This window comes from Limulus polyphemus, unplaced genomic scaffold (assembly GCF_000517525.1).
Source record: "Limulus polyphemus unplaced genomic scaffold, Limulus_polyphemus-2.1.2 Scaffold3001, whole genome shotgun sequence".
Classification (NCBI taxonomy): domain Eukaryota; kingdom Metazoa; phylum Arthropoda; class Merostomata; order Xiphosura; family Limulidae; genus Limulus; species Limulus polyphemus.
In genome coordinates, this window is record NW_013668611.1 from 114,491 (window position 1) to 133,191 (window position 18,701).

At 33.6% G+C, this 18,701-nt stretch overlaps 1 protein-coding gene across 1 annotated transcript in view; it reads left to right on the forward strand.

Annotated features, from left to right (window-relative positions):
• Nucleotides 1-18,701, forward strand: part of LOC106468418 (fibrillin-2-like) — a gene marked incomplete at its 5' end in the record, with an annotated part of 135,868 nt that overhangs the window by 113,847 nt on the left and 3,320 nt on the right. The window contains 6 exons of the mRNA XM_013928847.2: nucleotides 5,450-5,503; nucleotides 6,853-6,978; nucleotides 7,676-7,798; nucleotides 8,926-9,042; nucleotides 9,903-10,031; nucleotides 10,602-10,721. Coding sequence (XP_013784301.1) covers nucleotides 5,450-5,503; nucleotides 6,853-6,978; nucleotides 7,676-7,798; nucleotides 8,926-9,042; nucleotides 9,903-10,031; nucleotides 10,602-10,721 — 669 coding nt within the window. The remainder of the gene's footprint in view (nucleotides 1-5,449; nucleotides 5,504-6,852; nucleotides 6,979-7,675; nucleotides 7,799-8,925; nucleotides 9,043-9,902; nucleotides 10,032-10,601; nucleotides 10,722-18,701) is intronic.

Here is an 18,701-nt window from a genome sequence, read left to right on the forward strand (position 1 = left end):
TTTCATCCATTTATTGCACATAAAACACAATTTCTTTATTTCATCAATGATACACTTTTTCAGACTGTAATTTTCATTAGAGAAAAATGTTATTTCCGAAACAATAACTCATCTTCTCACATAGAAATGTCATCTTCCTGGTGTGTCTGCCTATGAAATTTTCAGGTTGCTAGCCTTGAGGTAACTCCCACCTAAATTCACGTGTTTGAAGGGAATTATGTTGGTGCAAGATGATGTCAATTTGCAACAAAAGTCCTTCACCAATAGGAGAGTGACATAACCTCCATGTGCAGTAACTCCCTTTATGCATTTGCACTCGTGATAACTTCATTTTTCTCCTTGGCACTGCATTGAACAGACGTGTTCAAAATTGTCTGAGTCTGACTTGATGAGACTTGCATTTGTCAATTAAACTTTGGTTTTTGTTTCAAAAGCTTTACTTTTTAATCATAAATTCTCAAATGACAGTGAATAATACTTTGGCCTTATTTCTACTGTGAATTCTGGAGGCTCATTAACTGTTGAGGACGTTGCAACCATTGGGCCTTCTACTCTTGTCCAGTTTACAGACTTTCTTTCTCCTCAGTCGGGAATGACCTGTTGGACTATGAATTTAACCTGTTTTGCTTTAGATAGTGCTTTACATTTCGAGGACCATAACCTTTCAATTATCCTTATCTTTTGCTTGTGTCCTTTAATATTTCTTGTTCTTCACTTTATGAACCCAATTCTTGGGGTTTACCTTGTCTTTCCTCTTTGCTTCTTATTAGGGTTTATGCTGTTTCCTCTCTCTAACAGCTTCTCTCACACCCTTGCATTCATGACTCTTTTTGTCCTGACTTGCGGACAATCTTCTTTTGGTTTCTAGATTCTCTGCCTTTGGTGTTTATTTGGGCAGCTTGGAGATCAGTCTACTTGCCTTCTATTTTGCTCTCTGGTTCGCCATTTTCGTGTCTTTGTTTTTTTCTAACCACCCTCCTGTATTCGCTCTCCTCCTTCCATCTTTTGTTTGAGGTACTTTATTGTGCTCCAGAAGGGTTTTCTGTTGAAGTTCATTCCCTCCTCTTTGCCAGCATAGCTTGTTTTACTTCTTCTGTCCCTCCTTACTTTGTTTCCTTAATGTTGGGAGTCATTGAGTCGAGTTACATTCTAATTTACTATACACATTTTCTTGTGTACATTGACTTCATCGGGCTCCCCTTTCTTCACCTGGGCATCTTTAATGGTGTTCGTTTCTCACTCAAGACCTGGACTAAAGTCATACAACTTCAGTCCTCATTATCTTTCCAAGTTTTCTTTCTTTCTCGACCTTGCCCTCTGAGTTGGGTTCCTCATCTAGAACAGTATACCCCTAACCTTCCTAAGCCTTCCTCTTTTTATTGTCTTCCCACTACCCAATGTCTGGTTTATTGCCCTTCTTGTGAGTGACTATCCTGTCACTTCCAGGCCTGTTGGTATCCATCTCTTTGTTTTGTCTACAGTTGGTCTCATATTTTGCCAACAGTTGTTATCATTTTATCCCCCATAGACTCTTTATTTTGCTCCTCTTCCCATTTACTTTTCTTCTTCCTCTGACGTGATCTATGGTTATCCTAGGTCAATGAGTCAGACAGCTTTCTACACATCACTTTTTACCCATCCTCCATATGTTTTCTACATTCTGTCCACCAGATTCACGGCTTCCATTCTTTTCTTTTCCCTTTAACATACCATTTGCCTCTTTTGTGTTTTTTGTATCATTAGGACCTTTGCTTGGCAACTTCATGGCCTGGGGCTGTCACTCTGTTTTCGGATGCTTGACTTGTATTGGCCCATTCTTCAGTGGTATCCTCTTTTCTCATCTCCCTTTTTTTTGCAGAAGGCTAGTTAGCTGGTGGGGGAATTGTCAAGATGTCCAAGTCTTTTCTTATGCCCACTCCATCTTTGGTCTTTCTGGGCTTTTCTTCATTTCTTGTCTCAGCTGAACTCAACCTTCTCCTCTTAGTCTGTGAGATATAGAATATCTGATTACCAGGATGTGTACGTCATATTCTTGTCCTGCACAAAAGGTTCTTTCACTTTTGGAGTGGGCACACATTCATCTCCCCCAGTGGACCTTTTTTATCCTATTCTCGATTGTGAACCTCCCTTCTTCTCTACTCGAGGATCTGTCATGGTGGCTGGACCATGCCAATATTATCTCTGGCATTTCCTTAGCACAGCCTTGCCAGATCTCCATCTCTTCACTGATGCTTCCCTCTAATGTTGGAGTACTTCTCTGCATGACAATATGACTTCTGGCATTTGTACTTTAACGTGCTTGAACTTCTCACTGTTCATTTGGCAATTCCCTCTTCCTGCCCCTGCAAGTTAATCACTTTATCATGATACACTCTGAAAATTATATGGTTATTTCTTACATGAATCATCCATAGGGCATCTGTTCCAGGACCCTTTGCTTTTGGGCATTGGACCTACTTTTCTGGGCTCATTCACATTAGGTTCGTCTTATTGCCTATTGTTTGCCAAGAGCTGTGAACTTTGTGGTGGACCATCTCTCTTAGCCAGTTCACACTCTACCAACAGGTGGTCTATACACCCCCAGGTTATTCATTAGGCTTGCTCTCAGTTGGGTATATCTTTCATAGATGTCTTTGCCACCTATCTCAACTCGAAGCTTCCACTTTCCTGGTCCTCTGTTCATCATCCTTTGGCTCTGGTTGTTGATGCTCTCAGCCAGGATAAGTATCATCTCTTTCTATATACCTATCCTCCTCCTCACCTTCTCTCTTGGGTCTTCATTTTGATATACATGATGCTTCTTGTCAGGTCCTCCTGGTGACACCACCTTGGCCAGTTCAGCCTTGGTTGCCTCTGTTTCTTCACTAGTTATCCAGACTCCCCATGTTTCAACCTCACACATCCCTTTTTTCACATATGGGATTTGTCCAGTTCGTTGGCAATCAGGCCAAACTTTCTGATCATGTAGAATTCTTCTTGTTACGGTCCTGTTGTCTTTCCACTATGTCTCTTTATCTACAAATGTAGTGGTTCTTTCGTCATTGGTTCATCTGCCACTTCTTTCTTCCTGGCTTTCTAATGTGAACCACTTTTCTACCTCTTTTAACCTGGCTGTTTGAATATGGCTAGTTATCAGGTGGCCATGTCCACTACAGGGAGTTTTCTTCCCATCTGTTCTACTCCTTTCTTCTCCAACTCCCTTGCCTAACTCTCATGCTTGACTGGGACCTTGGGGTTTTGTACACTATCATGCATGCCCTGTTTGAACCTTTGGTTTCTTGCTCTTTGTACCACCTTCCCCTCACATCTTATTACCTTCTCCTTCTTGCCAGTTGTTGCTGTCATTTCATTGTTTATACTATTGATGCTTCTTGCACCCTTTTTTATTGTCCTTGTATACTCCCCTCTACCTAGACAGGTCTTTCATTCTTCATATTTTTGCCAGTTGGAATTTAACCATCCTTTCAGTCCTGTCTCTCTTCTTTCTATCTCCCACCTCTATTACCTCCTCTGTCCTTTTCAGTGTTGCTTATCATGGATTTCTTCTTTTGGGGGTCCATACCATTGACTGTTTCTACCCTGGACCCCTCTCCTTCCAGTCTTTCCAGAGACCTCTCCTACCCTTACTGGATGTGTCTGTCAACTCCTCTGGTGGGTATATTCGTCTCTGGATGTGGATTCTCACAGGCTCTCACAATTTTTCATACTTGATTCATCATCTTTCTCATTCTCTTTTTGTCCTATCTTCACAGGCCCTAGAATGAAATCTTCTAGGCAGGCATGTGGATGACTCCTCACTTGTCTGTCACTCCTTCTCTTCACTGCTTGGATGTTTCATCTCCCTCAGGATTTCGATTTCAATTAGTCGCCATACTTCAATTTACCCACCATCTTTGAAAATGGGTATGGATATTTTCATTTTCATTTCTCTCCCTTTCTGTTGATAAGATTCCTGCCATGTGACTGGTGTTGCCTCCTGGGGTATGCTTATAATTAACCAGAATAACAGAAAGTGCTCAAACCATCTACCCTGCCTTTATCAGAATCCCCTGCAAAATGGGGTGTTCTGCAAGAACACTTGAGCTATCATCGTGGTATACAGATTAACTCAATTGCCCAATCCATACTATACCAATTCCATGTACTATCATGGAAAAACCCAGCACCAGATAAGTGACTGCCCACTTCTTTGGCTCACATTTTCCAGCTTGTAAAAATAGGAATTTGTATTCATCCATTACACTCTCCAGCAAAAGATCTTTGTGGTAGGTGGTCTGATTGGGGATTTGAGTGCTTCTCCAGATTTCCCCAATGCAAGTTCTTCCCTCCTCCTCTTCTTCTAGCAGAGAGAAGACCCTTGCAGCTTAACAGTTCTTAGCCATTGGGGTGATAGACTATGGAGAATCCTCACTGATTGGGCTTAGTACAATATGGTGACAAATGGGGCAGTGATGACACTGTCAGTGGAGTATGGGTCACCCCCTTACAAATACAACACATAATTTATGTGCCTTCCTACTGCAGCCAAAGCCTGTTCAGTGGGATTGAGGTAAGCATGCTGTATTATCTGATGGTGCCCCAACCATGCTACACATTGGCTCACTGACCACTTATGTGGATGTGTTCAGATAGCCATGTTCTTATTCATTCTTTTCCTATGACACTTGGAGCTCATTTGCTTCTCCCCCACCCACCCCACGTTACATTCCAGGTGAAGAGTACACCCTGGAGCCATTGGGTGTCACACTCCTTGGGCTTCCCTTTGGGCACTTTTTGAAGGGAGCTTCTCTAGGTAAAATTTTTCATTGACGCTTTCACAAATTCAACATGGGATTCTATTATTTTTGTGTGAAGAGGTGGGTTATCATTTCATTTTTGTAATTTGAAAATGTATTTCCTATAGATACCTCTTCACACCTTTCCTCCTCATTTCTGGAGCAAATTATTTTGTCTTGCCTTGTCAAAGAATGAAGTTATCACGAGTGCAAGTGCAAAGGTAGAGTTACTGTGCATGGAGGTCATGTCACCCTCCTATTGGTGAAGGGATATTGTCACATGATGTTGTCATCATGTACCAGTGCAGTTCACATCAACCACGTTAATTTAGGTGGGAGTTACCTTAAGATTAGTGGCATGCAAGTCTCGGAGGCAGATGTGAAGAAGATAGAACTTATGTGTATAGAGGTGAATATCTATTGGAAATACACTTTCAGATTAGGAAAATGTTAACTTTCACAGTAAATATTTCACTTAATTACACATGGAAAGTTAGAAATCAAGAGAATTGTTGTTTAACAATAATTGTTAAGAGCAACTATAAACATGTAGTATAGCGATTAAGCAAAGGTTCTTTCTTTTTTGCTCCTAAAGTCTACAATTTTTCTGTTAAAATTTCATAATAAAATGAAATGCTAGAATAACTGCAAAATTAATTTTCTTTACATCTCAGGAGAATACAGTGACCTTTGTCCACTTGGTTCAGGCTACACCAAAGAAGGTCGTGGTAAGTTGCCATTTGATAAACATTAAATTCTTATTTAAGTTTTTCTATGATTTGGATAATATTTTAAATCATAATTCTTCTTTAGTCACTTGCCATTAATACTTTGTACTTACATAAAGGCTATCACAACTCTACACAGTTATGAATCATTACAGGTTGAGTAGGTTATATTAATACGATTTGAAACATTCAAATCAACAGTCACAGGAAAACCTCAGAAAATATAAAGCCATGGTAGAACATCATTTATCAGAACTACATTTTGACATTTTTTGGAGTTTTCATAAGCAGTGTGATGCCACTTAAAATTGATCACTTTTAGGAAGGTTATATAACAGTCTTTTTCCAACACAAAATATTCCTACACTGAGATCATAAAGATGTGTTCAGTTTGGAAATTTAGGATCTCCAAGACAGGGATATACCTTATTCTTAGTAGCATTGAGAAGCAACTGAATATAAATCAAGTTGTGCCATCGACAATCCAGAAAGAGATTTGCATCAAGTCATATCCCAGCAATGGTAAGCAAAGTACAGTATCTTGTAATAGGTGAGAATTTTATGAAGACAGAGGTCAACAGTCAAGGCCATCCATGTGTGTAACATAATCAAAAAGGATCTCCATCTGAAAAAGTGACACATGTCACATATATAAAAGTTGCATTCATGAATATCAGTTCAACTATCAGCTACCTTGAGCAGCTGGAGAATGAATGGGTATTTATACTATTCTCTATAAAGACAAAATTTATGGTCAAGTTACTGGACACGATGTCTTCATACACAAGATGGATTATGTAAAACAAACAGGTAGGTGGGCTGTGCTTTGAACATAGTGGGCTTACAATGGAGCCTTTTGTAATAGAAACTATACTGCAGAGATACTTTTAAGATGCATGGTCATCAAATATAACTTGACTAGATGGTAGCAGTATGGAAAGTAACAATGTGTTGATGCTATAAGATTGTTTTAATATAATGTACTCAAACTCTTTAAAGGAAATATAATAGGTATTATATGGATGTGTAATGTTAATAAAAATTTAATAGAGTGTATTCTTAAAATGATTATACTACAGTGTCCCTATTTGCACAAAAATATGATGCCTCAGTGTTTTTAGTTTTAGATTTTTTGCCTCGTTTTTAATTAATTATGAAACTTCAAAAATGCAATGGGACTTCAGAATTATTTGCAGTATATTTCTGTATACACACACACACACATAAAGTCCCATTGTGTGTATATATATATATATATATTTTATGTAAATGTTGAATTTTAATATAAGAGAGTAAGTATATATTGCTAAGTTTTAAATTAAAGCTCTTGAACTTGATGCTTATTTCAGATGTTGATGAATGTGCTACAATGCCAGACTTGTGTCAAAACGGTCGTTGTGTAAACACACTGGGGTCCTATCGTTGCATTTGTAACAAGGGCTACAAGACTGATCATTCAAAGACCCACTGCATAGGTACTGTTACTTGTAGCTTTAGATTTTTTATTCTATTTGATTCTATTTTTTATCTTTATTTCATTTAAATAGAAATAAATATAAAGCTAATAAGTACTCTGAAATGGGTGGCAATTGCCTGTTGTGAAAAAAACACAAGTGTAGAAGACAGAAGACTTTCGAAACATCGTCCTTTACACTTGTGTTTTTTTCTACAACAGGCAGTTGCTACCCATTCCAGTGTACTCATTATGAATACTCTGTCTAAACAAGCTATCAAAGATATAAAGCTGCTACTAATTTTAAATTCATAATGTAAAATAGGACAATGTGGTATTTCACACCTATATACATTACAAATAATTAGTAAAGTTTCATAGATTTTTATATAAGATAAAAAGAGTTAATCAATAAATTAATTTTGAGAAGGAATATAAAAAATTTTAATTTTGTATTTACTTTATTATAAAATTTTGTCACGGTATATTCACTCATATAAATCACTTTTTTCTAGTAGTTGCTTAGTGAATGTGGTGGTTCATTATTACAAAGACTTTTTTGTTAGCTATAAAATTTAAAATATCTTTTATTTGTCAAAGATAGTTATTATTTAGAAATGCAGTATGTTGAGTTTACAATTATTAATTTTACATCTTTTAAAAGAAAATTGGTGTTAGTAATGACAAAAATAAATTATGAATATTTTTGAAATTTTCAGATGAAAATGAATGTCAGGCACGTCCTTCTCCCTGTCAATTCACATGCCAAAACACTGACGGAAGTTATTTATGTTTGTGTGCCCAGGGATATGTACTTAATGCAGATGGAAGAACCTGCAGAGGTAAATCTTGGTGAAAACATTCAGATTCATACTAACAAAAAGTAGCCTTTTACAGTCTATCGGTTCCTTAGTTTTGATGATGGTTTTTGCAGCATTTTTTTTAAGTTGAGTTGTCAGCTTTTATCTGAGCACAAGATAAGTTCGTTATATGGAAAGTTGAATACTATATACAATACTTAATAGTCATTCTTCTTCAGACAGTTATTTTGGCCACAGAGAACCTTTAAGAAAATGGCTCAAGATACTTGAGTATATTCTAGAAATGAAGAAAGTCCCATTGTTCGAAAGTGTTCAAATCGTTTTAGTCAGTTTCTTTTTTCTTCCTTTAATGGTTAGTGTTTATATCTGCCATATTAATCATAGAAATTGACCTACTGATATAACTAAAACAACTCTTCTATTGTAGAACAGGTTTTGTTTACAAAATAACCAAATGGTGTGTTAAAATCATTTAAAAACTATTTTGGATGATTGCATAGATTCATTGAAAAAACAAGAATCATAAAAAGAAATAAGTATAATGTACTAAATAGTGTTTAGAGATGTTTGATCATGTTACTGACTTTTAACATGAATTGAAATTATTCTTTTTTTTTAGATGAACAAGTAGACCATATTAATGTGTTATTAACTTTTAAAATAGAACTTCCCAAGAAGTTAAACTTAAATAAGTAGAGATTAAAATTTAGATTTTGGAGCTTTGCTACTTATTTTTTAGGTTATGGACTTTTGAAAATACAAAATATCACATAAAACTTAGAATCTGTTTCTTATGAAATATGTAAAGACCTGGAAATCTAAGCTATGAATTTGTGAAACTGTAAGCTATTAGATAAGCTTATAAATAATGTTGTAATATGGAAGAACTAGGTTATAAAATTGTTAAATTATAAGCCATTACATAAACACTTACAATCTTTATAAAAATGTTACAGTCTCAAAGTTTATGAATGTATGATGCTAAAAGTTATAACAGTATTAATCTTTGTAAATAATATGCCAATCTGGAAGAAATAGGTTATGAACTTATGAAATAGGATATCTTTTTATCATGAGTAGTGATATTATTGTCAAAAAAAGATTAATGTGTATTAAAAATTCTTAATTCTGTACTGATGAACTGCTAGACTTGGATGAATGTGCAACTGGCCAGCACAACTGTGATCAGGTTTGTGTGAACACTCCAGGAAGTTACCACTGTACATGCAAGGAAGGCTATGAGAAGCAGGGGTCTCGATGTAAAGGTGACCATTAGCATCCTTATTTTTAGTTATTTACTATGAATTTAAAAATATTGGTGTTTAGACATTTTCAACATTCTACTTATAGTAATATGCATCAAAGTTAAATTTATTCTAGGAAATATATTGAGTTATTGGTATAATTGTAGATTGAATATTAATCTTTTTTTTATTTTTAGGAAAAAGGAAAGTGTAGATATGAATAATGTCTCTCTTTGTGGCATTTCTATCCACTAAATAAAGTGTGTTTTGAACACAGACTTTGAATGACTTGTTAGATAAAACTTACTCCATAAAGTATGGTTTTCCTTCTTTTAAAATCTATTTCACTCACTGTGGCTATAGTCATGTATACTTACTCAAAACATTCACATTACTCTCATTTAGTACACAAAGATGTCAATCAAATTGTTAGTACCTTTTCAATAATGGTAAAACTGTTTTACTGTGTGGTGCCAGGTGTAATTTAATTGCAGATACGGGTATCTGTGTCACCATTGAGCATGAAATATTTTGATTATTATATGAGAGAAAAATAGGACTTATAAATACCAATAACATTACCAGAGAGTTCTTTTTGGACTCTGAAGGGAATGTATTGATATTCTATTATTTAACCTTTTTATTGCTTTCTGTTATTAAAGCCATTAATTTTGCTCAATTAAACATTAGTTTGAATTAGAGTTTAATATCAGAGTAAATAATTTCTGAGTTATCAAAAAATATCCATTGATAATATGAACATATTATGGCCACCTTGTAATAAAGCAGAACTGACACTAAAATTGCTTTTTGTGTGTAGGAGCATTATTAACTTATTGTGAATACAGTGGAAAAACATTTTATATTTATATGTTTTTTAGATATTAATGAGTGTACAGATCAGCCTCATTTGTGTTCTCCTGTTGGAACCTGTTTAAACACAATGGGCAGCTTTAAGTGCAACTGCCCTCGTGGCTATATCACTGACTCTTCTGGTACCTCATGTGTAGGTAAGTATTCATACTAATAACAGCATACTCTTTTAGTACTGATTTATTAGAAATACCTAATACTTTTACCTTAATTATATGAACACCATCAGTGCTGTTATTATGTATTAAATTTTATACTTAATTCCTATTAAATCTTTTGATATAATGAAGCCAAAATATGACTAATATTAGCATAATTCTAAAATTGAGTGTTTAAACCCTGATATAGGGATCAAAATCAACTACTCTTAATTAGTGACTATTTTGAATAAATACTGCCAATGTGTGTGGTAAGTCCTGACTTAGCAAGTCATCATATTTAGTGCCTCAATTTTCTCATACCTGACAGATTCATATGTGTTTGAATTTTAAATTTCAATGATTAAACCTTCAAAACTACTTTTTGATGTATATTTTTTTAAATCTAAATGTGTATGTGCATAGTGAGAGTACTAGTGGATAGTTTTATATTTGCCAAACTTTAGCAATCTCCTGTTCGAAAATTTAAAAGGGTATAGTGTCAGAATTTCAAATTGTAAGAAAATATGAATAGTCTGTAAGATAATTAGTGAATTTTCATTTTTAAAGATGCAAATGAATGTCTGGATGATAGTAAATGTCAGTATGGCTGTCAGAACATGGCTGGAGGGTACAGGTGTGCTTGTCCTGAGGGCTACCTACAACATTACTACTGGAACCAATGTGTTGGTATGTGATACTCCAAAATTTCCATTCTACCAGTGAGAAAAAAAATTTTCATTTGGTCTTATGAGCAAATAATCTAACATATAACATTAAAGGACAACAACAGACCATATCATTCAAATATTCATCAAACTTTCCCTTAAGTACCCTTAAATGAACTGCAGCTACCACATCTGAAGGCAACTTATTCCAAAGGCCAACCACCCTGTTGGAAAATTAAAGCTGTCTTAACTGAGTATGGTTCCTACCCTGCCAAAAGTTACATTACGAAAAAAAGCTATTCATCAATACTATCAATTCTCTTAACAATTTTAAACACCTCAATCAGATCCCCTACCTCTTCTTTGCGATTTCAATCTATCTTTGTATGACAACCTTTCCATCCCAGATATCATCCTAGTAGCCCTCCCTTGAATCCTTTCCAACAATTCAATGCCCTTTCTAAGCTAAGGAGCCTAAGACTGAACACAGTACTCTAAACATGGCCTAACCTATGACCTATATATTGACATTATAACTTTTTCAGACTTATATTTAGTATTTTTTGTAGATACAACCTAAAATCCTATTGGCCCTGTCACTAGCAACAACAACACCTTGCTTGGATGGCTTAAGAGACCGATGAACCAGAAAAACCAAATTATTTTTCTTCCATAACACTGTTAAGGATATTACCATCAAAATTATACTCATAATTCAAGTTGTGATATCCCACTTGCATTTATTTTAATTAAAAGTCACCTGCCATTTACTCGCCCAACTCACCAAATAATCGAAGTATCCTCCTCAAAGTTAGCAACACCCAATCATCAGCAAATTTAAATAATCTATTGACCATTCCTTCATCTTTGTCATTGATGTAAATCAAAAGAGAAACGTTCCTGACACTGAGTCTTGAAGTAACCCCCTTATGACATTAATCCAGTTTGACTGAACTCCAAGTACAGGCTCTTTGCTTTCTTCCACCTGACCAGTTTTCTATCCAATGAACCAACCTATTCCACACACCTACAGAAATAACTTTTTTAACGAGCAATTATTGTGACACCTTGTCAAATGCTTTCTGAAAGTCCAGACCTGTACCTTTATCTACATAAGCAGTAACATCTTCCAGGAATGCCAAAAGATTAGTTAGGCAAGGTTTTCCTTAGTGAAATCCTGCTGACTATGCAACGAAGTTTTAAATTTTATTAATTGAGTTTGCAAAATATCTTTTATCAAACCTTTGAAACTTTTCCCATCACTGTTGTAAGACTAATAGACCTACAATTAATGGGACAATTTTTGTCATCTCCCTTCCTTCTTCCAATCTTCTGGTACCTGCCCAGTATTCAAGGACTTAAACATTAGATATGTGAGCCACTTGCTACTATTTTTTTTAACTGCTTCAAAATTCTTGGGTAAATATTATCTGGTCCAGAAGATTTATCAATTTTTAAACTTTCCAATTTTCTCTTAACGAGCTCAGAATTAATATGATCATCTTGTTCAATCTTGCTTCCATGTAGCAGCTGTTCAGGATGAGGAATATTGTTTAACTATTCATTAATAAACCTGAAGAAAATGTAGAATTTAATAACTCAGCCATCCCATAATTATCATCTATTAGTCTTCATGTATCATCCCTCAAAGGCCCTACTCCCATCTAAACATTTTGTATACCCATAATTTATTTGAAGAAATCCTTATTATTAATTTTTTTCATTTTCAGCCAAACTTTTTTCATATAATTTCTTTTTATTTCCTAATTTCTCATTTGACCAACTCACTTTATCCAAATCTCTCATCATTGCAGTCTATTTAAAGTTTTTATATTTATATTACTTTTCTGTAATTTCAGGCTTTATGCCTTTTGTGAGCCAACTTGGTTTTTTGCTTGCAGCCACCCTTTTTGTCTATAAGGAACATGCCTATCTTGAATAATTAAGAATATATATTTTCAAAGATTTTGCACAATTGATCAGTATTTCCAATTAATTGAAATGCCAAATTTACAGCAGATAATCTTTATCTCAAATCTCATTATTTCTTTTTTCCTTATGGAGCAGAACATCAAATTTGATTGAGCAATGATCACTTGCACCCAGATGTTCCCCAGTCTCTACCCTACCAATCATTTCTTTATTAGAAGTTAATAATAAATCAAAAACAACATTGTTACTAGTAGGTTCCCTCAACAATTTCTAAAATCTTGTCTCCCTCATGAGTTGACTCTAACATTTCCCAATCTGTATCTAAAATTAAAATCTCCCATAATATTTATAACCTTATTAACAGTTGAATTCTTTACCTCACTGTAAATTTCTTCATTAATTTCCTCAGTTTCAACTGGTGGTCTGTAACAAGTTCCAACTAAAAGCCTTCTCTCCTTATAACCACTAAGAGAAACCCAATAGATTCAACCACATTGCTATTAGCTTTGATATCAACTTTAATAACAAGATGTAACTCAAATTTTACATATAAAGCCACTCCTCTCCCATATTTTAGTACTCTAAAGTAAACTTTCAAAATGTGGATTTTGAGTAAATGTACTCTCTCTTTAATTTCTACATTAGTGTTGTTTTGCCCTTGCCCAAAATAATTGTATTTTTAATTTATTATATATATACATAAGTGAAAATAACACCCTATATTTATATTTCTTTACAAAATTTTGACACAGGGGTCCATGTCTTACTTAGAGGATTGTGTTAGAAAGATTGAGGAACACTGTTGTACATAAATAATATTCTGCATTAACTGTTTAATTGTCCCTTTTGTTTTCCTCTTTGCTTAAAACGAATAAACAGACTTTTATCTAATTACAAAGTTTTCTTGAGCATTATTTTTATCTTTCATATCCTAAATAATTTTGTAAGAGCTTAACTCATATCCACTGATCTTGACATTTGAGCTTGAAGTAATTTACAAAATGTGACATCTTGTTCCTACCATTAATATATATGGATTTTTTTTTATAGACACACATGTCACAAGTTAGTATTTTTACTGTCTTGGCATAGAACCAAGTAATTACACAGGCCTGCGACGGTTTTATTGTCTTGAAATTTTTACAACTTCAACAGTATTTCCTGTATGCTGAATCCGAAAATGATATCCATTTTTCTCCATCATTTACAGTTTTTACACAAAACTTCATAATGCAATACATAAAAGAAAGACCACAACGCATAGTTTTGAGACTAAAAGATGTAGATTTCACAAAAAAAATCAGAATGAATAAGGATGCATATTCGTTTGACATTAATGTTCTTCCATTTTTTTTCAGTTTGTTTGTATTTTTGTTAACAAACAATAAAAATGTTCATTGTGGTAAACAAAATAATAATTTGATCTAAGTAAGAGTTTTCTTCCTGTTTTGTAAAAAATCCTTACATAATAGAAAAAAATTAATATTATTTTTGAAATCTGCATAGCTGAATTATGGAAAATCAGTTATTAAAACCAAAACAACTTTTATAAAGTTTAAATTTACAGGCTTGTGTAATCAAAGCAGTTTCACTTGTCTTTGTAATATTTTCTTTAGTGCTAATTGTATAGCAGCTTTTCCTCTAACCTGTACAAGTAGTTAATTCTCATTGAAATACATCAAAAAATGAAACAGCATGTTCCAATAAAGGTATTTTGTTATATTTTTGTTACAAGGTATGTGACTTGTAACCATAAGAATAATTCCTTTGCCAAACATTTGAAACCTTTATTATAAATTTTAACATTTTCCTTACCTGAAAATGTATTTCTGATAGATACTCACCTCTACACACAGATTTACCTATCTTCCTTGTGCATCTGCCAAAAAGATTTGAATGTCACTAGCTTCGATGAGATGGGGTTTCCCATAGGTGAACCTCTATGGAGCCACTGCTATAAGGTGTTATAAGTCTTTGGACTTCCTTTGAGTGTTTTCTAAAGTGACCTCATCTAGGTACAATTTGCACTGGCCCCTACACCAATTTAACATGGGATTCTAGCTAAATCTGTATCAAGAGGTGAGTACTGTATCGGAAATTAACATTTTCCTTAGCTGAAATTGTATTTACAAAAGATACTTACCTCCATATACATTCCCATCCATCCTCCCTACTTCTAGTGCACCTTTGTTTTCCTTGCCTCATCAAAGAGTGAGGTTTGCATGAGTGCAAGTGCATAGAGGAGTTATTGCACGATTACATCATCATGCAGTAAAAAATGCATATTAAATCATGTGAATTTAGGTGGAAGTTGCCTCAAGGCTAGTGGCATGCAAGTTTCTTTGGCAGACGTAGGAGGAAGATAGCTAAATCTGTGAGATATAATCTTGGAACTAATTTTATTCTTGGTTATATATTATTATCTAATGGTAAAAAACATTTTATGTTGTCTACTTCTAGAATCATAAAAATAAGCAAAAGTAAACATAAAAAATAAGTCTCAAGATAATAAACTTGAAACAGATATAGTTGACACAATATTACCTGGGGCCAGTTATCAAGATAAGGTTCAATCATCCTTAGTCTCATTGTTAAGGCATTTATGAGAAAAACATCTGTTCGGAGTTTCCTAAAATATAAAATACACAATTATATTTTTAAGAAGGAAAAATAGCACATTTCTACAAATAAATTTAGTATTTCACTGCAATTACATTACTCCAATAACAGTAAAATTGTACAAAATTATTGATAGTTTTATTTCTTTATATATAAGTTTTTAACTAATCTGTACTCCATATGTCCTCTGTAAGATTACATTATAGATGAAATTCCAAAGTTTAAATTACTTTATTGTAATTTTTAATAGAGCTGAAATGTATATACAAATAAAAAATACTTTTAACAGATATTCAAATATTTGCTTTTTTCTAAATGTTATATCTTCAAGTACTTTCCTTCTATTATAAATAGTCTGGACATCTCTTAGAACCATGATTGCAAAGCATAAGCAAATTTCACCAGTTACAACATCTGAATAAAAACTATGAACATGTATGTATCTTTGTCTGTTTATTCATCATTTTAATGCTAATTGGCATCTTAAGCAACAAAGTTCAGCATTCTTTACACAGTACATAATGTTTATAACTCAGATCATTAAGAAAACTGATATATGATCATTTTCTCCCACAGTTCTTTGCAAACCCCCCCCCCCCATTGTCTTAGTGAAAGAATATTGAAATACAATTCTAATACAGGTAATAAATATTAAAATAACAAAATCTATTCCTCATTTCACTTCTTAATTTTTAATGTGAGGTAGTGTTAACTAGTGTATTTAAGTAGTATTTCAGAAGTTCTCAAATGTTTTTAAACATGAGCCCCCTTTAAGCATAACCATATTTCACCCAAATCTAAGAATTCATAGGCCACTAGTCTAACCATTTTCTCACCCCATTATTGGTTACCTCAAAATTTTTGTTATTTAGCCAACCAGTTTATTTCCAAGTTGTTATAAGATGTCCTGTGTCCTTCTTTTAGCATTATTGCAGCCTCCGTGAGACTTGAAAACCAGTTAGTTACCTAATTAAATGTAGTTACTCACACACACACTGGATTTTGGAATGTAAGAGTTCCTTCATCATATTATTTCCATATAGTTCTTTAGGGTGAAGATGAAATATATATATATTTCAATTATAAAGGCTGACTACAGTAACATAGAACATACTTTAAATCAAAATGTTACAGAGTCACCAGTGAACAGGAAACTGTGATTTGAAAAATAGTTTAAGATGATTTTATTGACTCAAGTATGTTGTGCTATTAAAATTCATTAACCAGAGCTAAACTCAAGTACAATAAAAACCAGAATATGTAATAACTACAAAGTAATAATTTAAAAACTCAACAGAAAGATTACAGAGCATAGTTTCACATATTAGCTTTATAGAACAAAATGTATACATTTGACTGAGAAAAACTTTTGTTTAGTATGAAATGATTTTATTAGTACCTACACATTACATTCTTTTGTTTCACTGGTTTCTACTTCCAGCTGTGCTGCCAGTTCTTGATTAGAAGAGGTATAGAAATGGTTGATAAGCTCTACACCTCCACTTGGAAACAGTCCATGAGCCACACCAGGCAAGCCCAGCTGCTCAGCACCTGAAATTCAAATATAAAGCACTATTCACAAATGTAGTTTCATAATGTTAAACACCTACATGGAAAGTAAAGGGCAATTTTTATTTATGTCATTTAACCTTTCATGTCTGGCAATACTAAGTGAGCACATCAGCTGAACAGGTTTGAATACTGTGATTTAAAGCAAATTAAACTTTTAAAAATATTGTTAGATTAGAGGAAAAAGATACAGTTATGGATTTGTGTTTGTTCACATATTTAAAAAAGGCTCTATTAGTACAGTTACAACCTCCAAGCTTCAAAAAATCAATTAGCATACTAGTTATATGCATACAAATGTAATATTGTAACAACACCTCCATACAAATGAACTGTTACACCTTGTCATGGCTGATCTTTTGGCAAATGACTTTAGTTATAGTGAAAGGTAATGCATTTGAGTACCTTAACCTGCATCACATATTCAATATATATATGGGATCCCACACAACAGTACAACTGAAGAAAAGTATCTTGGAACAATGGTGGATAAGTCAGTTGAGCAATTGAAGCAGTGCTTTATTGCTGGTTGCAAAGCTAAAACAGTTAAACTTCAAATATTGTGTGTAGTTTACATCTTATCTAGGAATGGATATTGACATATTGAAGTGGTTTAGAGAACTACTAGGATGATTGCTGGGTTAGAATGGTTATCTTATAAATATAGGTTAAACTATCTTATTTTCTCTTGAAAACAGAAGGGTAAGGGGTGACTTTATTGAAGCTCACAGAATGGTCCAGTGGATTGATAGGATAATGGCTTTTGATTTCTTTGTGCTTTATTCTGAAGAAAACAGGACAAAACAAAAGGATACAAGTTTAAGATTTGAAATGGACAGGTTCCTGTTAAGTCAGAGTGACTGGTACAGTTGGGCAATTAACTTGATTAAATCATATAATCAATTATCTATGAGCATTGATTACATCAATTATATTCACTAACTGTAAAAGGCTTATTCCCTTTGTCACTCCATCAAGAATGCTTTCATGCTCCTTTTTTGGCAATGCTAAACAATATACATCATCACTTAGCAACAAAACTATCACCATTGTTCTTACACCTACTATAGTGTTTATGTTGAATGCTCATTATTCATGTAGATTTGTTACAAAAGTTCATTTTTTTATTCTATTTTTTTAATAGAAAAACTTTGGTGATATAACAGCAAAATAGTTTAATTCAGAAGTTTTATGACATTGAGTTGTAGCCAAAAGAAAAATAAAATTTACCAAGTAGTGTTTCAGCCAAGCCTTATGTTACATTTATGTATTAGGCATAATGCTTAGATTACATATATGCCAACTATTACTAACGTTATAGTCAGTGTTTAAAAAGTTTTAAGAGGTGAATGAATGTTAATTAAAAAATATTCTTTTGGTATTTTAACACACATGTTATCTACTTGGCCTTAAAACATAAAGAAAAATAAACGTTTATTACTACCAAATATCTTTTATCCTTTGTATAGACAAAAGGGTCAAAAATTTTAATTGGAATGTTCACACTATGTTTTCTACTTCCTGACCTAGAATACAGTAAAAAGTTCAAGAGTGCTGTTTAAGTCTCTTTTGTTCACGATAACATTTCATTTTTCTGTGTAGTTTTCACTAAAAATGTGGTGATTAAAGAATTACTTCCAGACTGATGAAATAAGTGAACAGTAAGTGCATTTTTGGGGTACAGACAAATTTGTTTTAGTTAAATTCTATAATTTTCATCAATCATTCAACAATGGTTTCCCATCATTTTTGACAGGCTTTTATATTAGTCACATAACTGACTAATAAAAATTTATATTAAATTGATTAACCCTTTCAAGATGGGTCACAGGTGAAAGACCATGTCATCTCGTTTGTTGACTTGCATTCAAAATTTTATTGA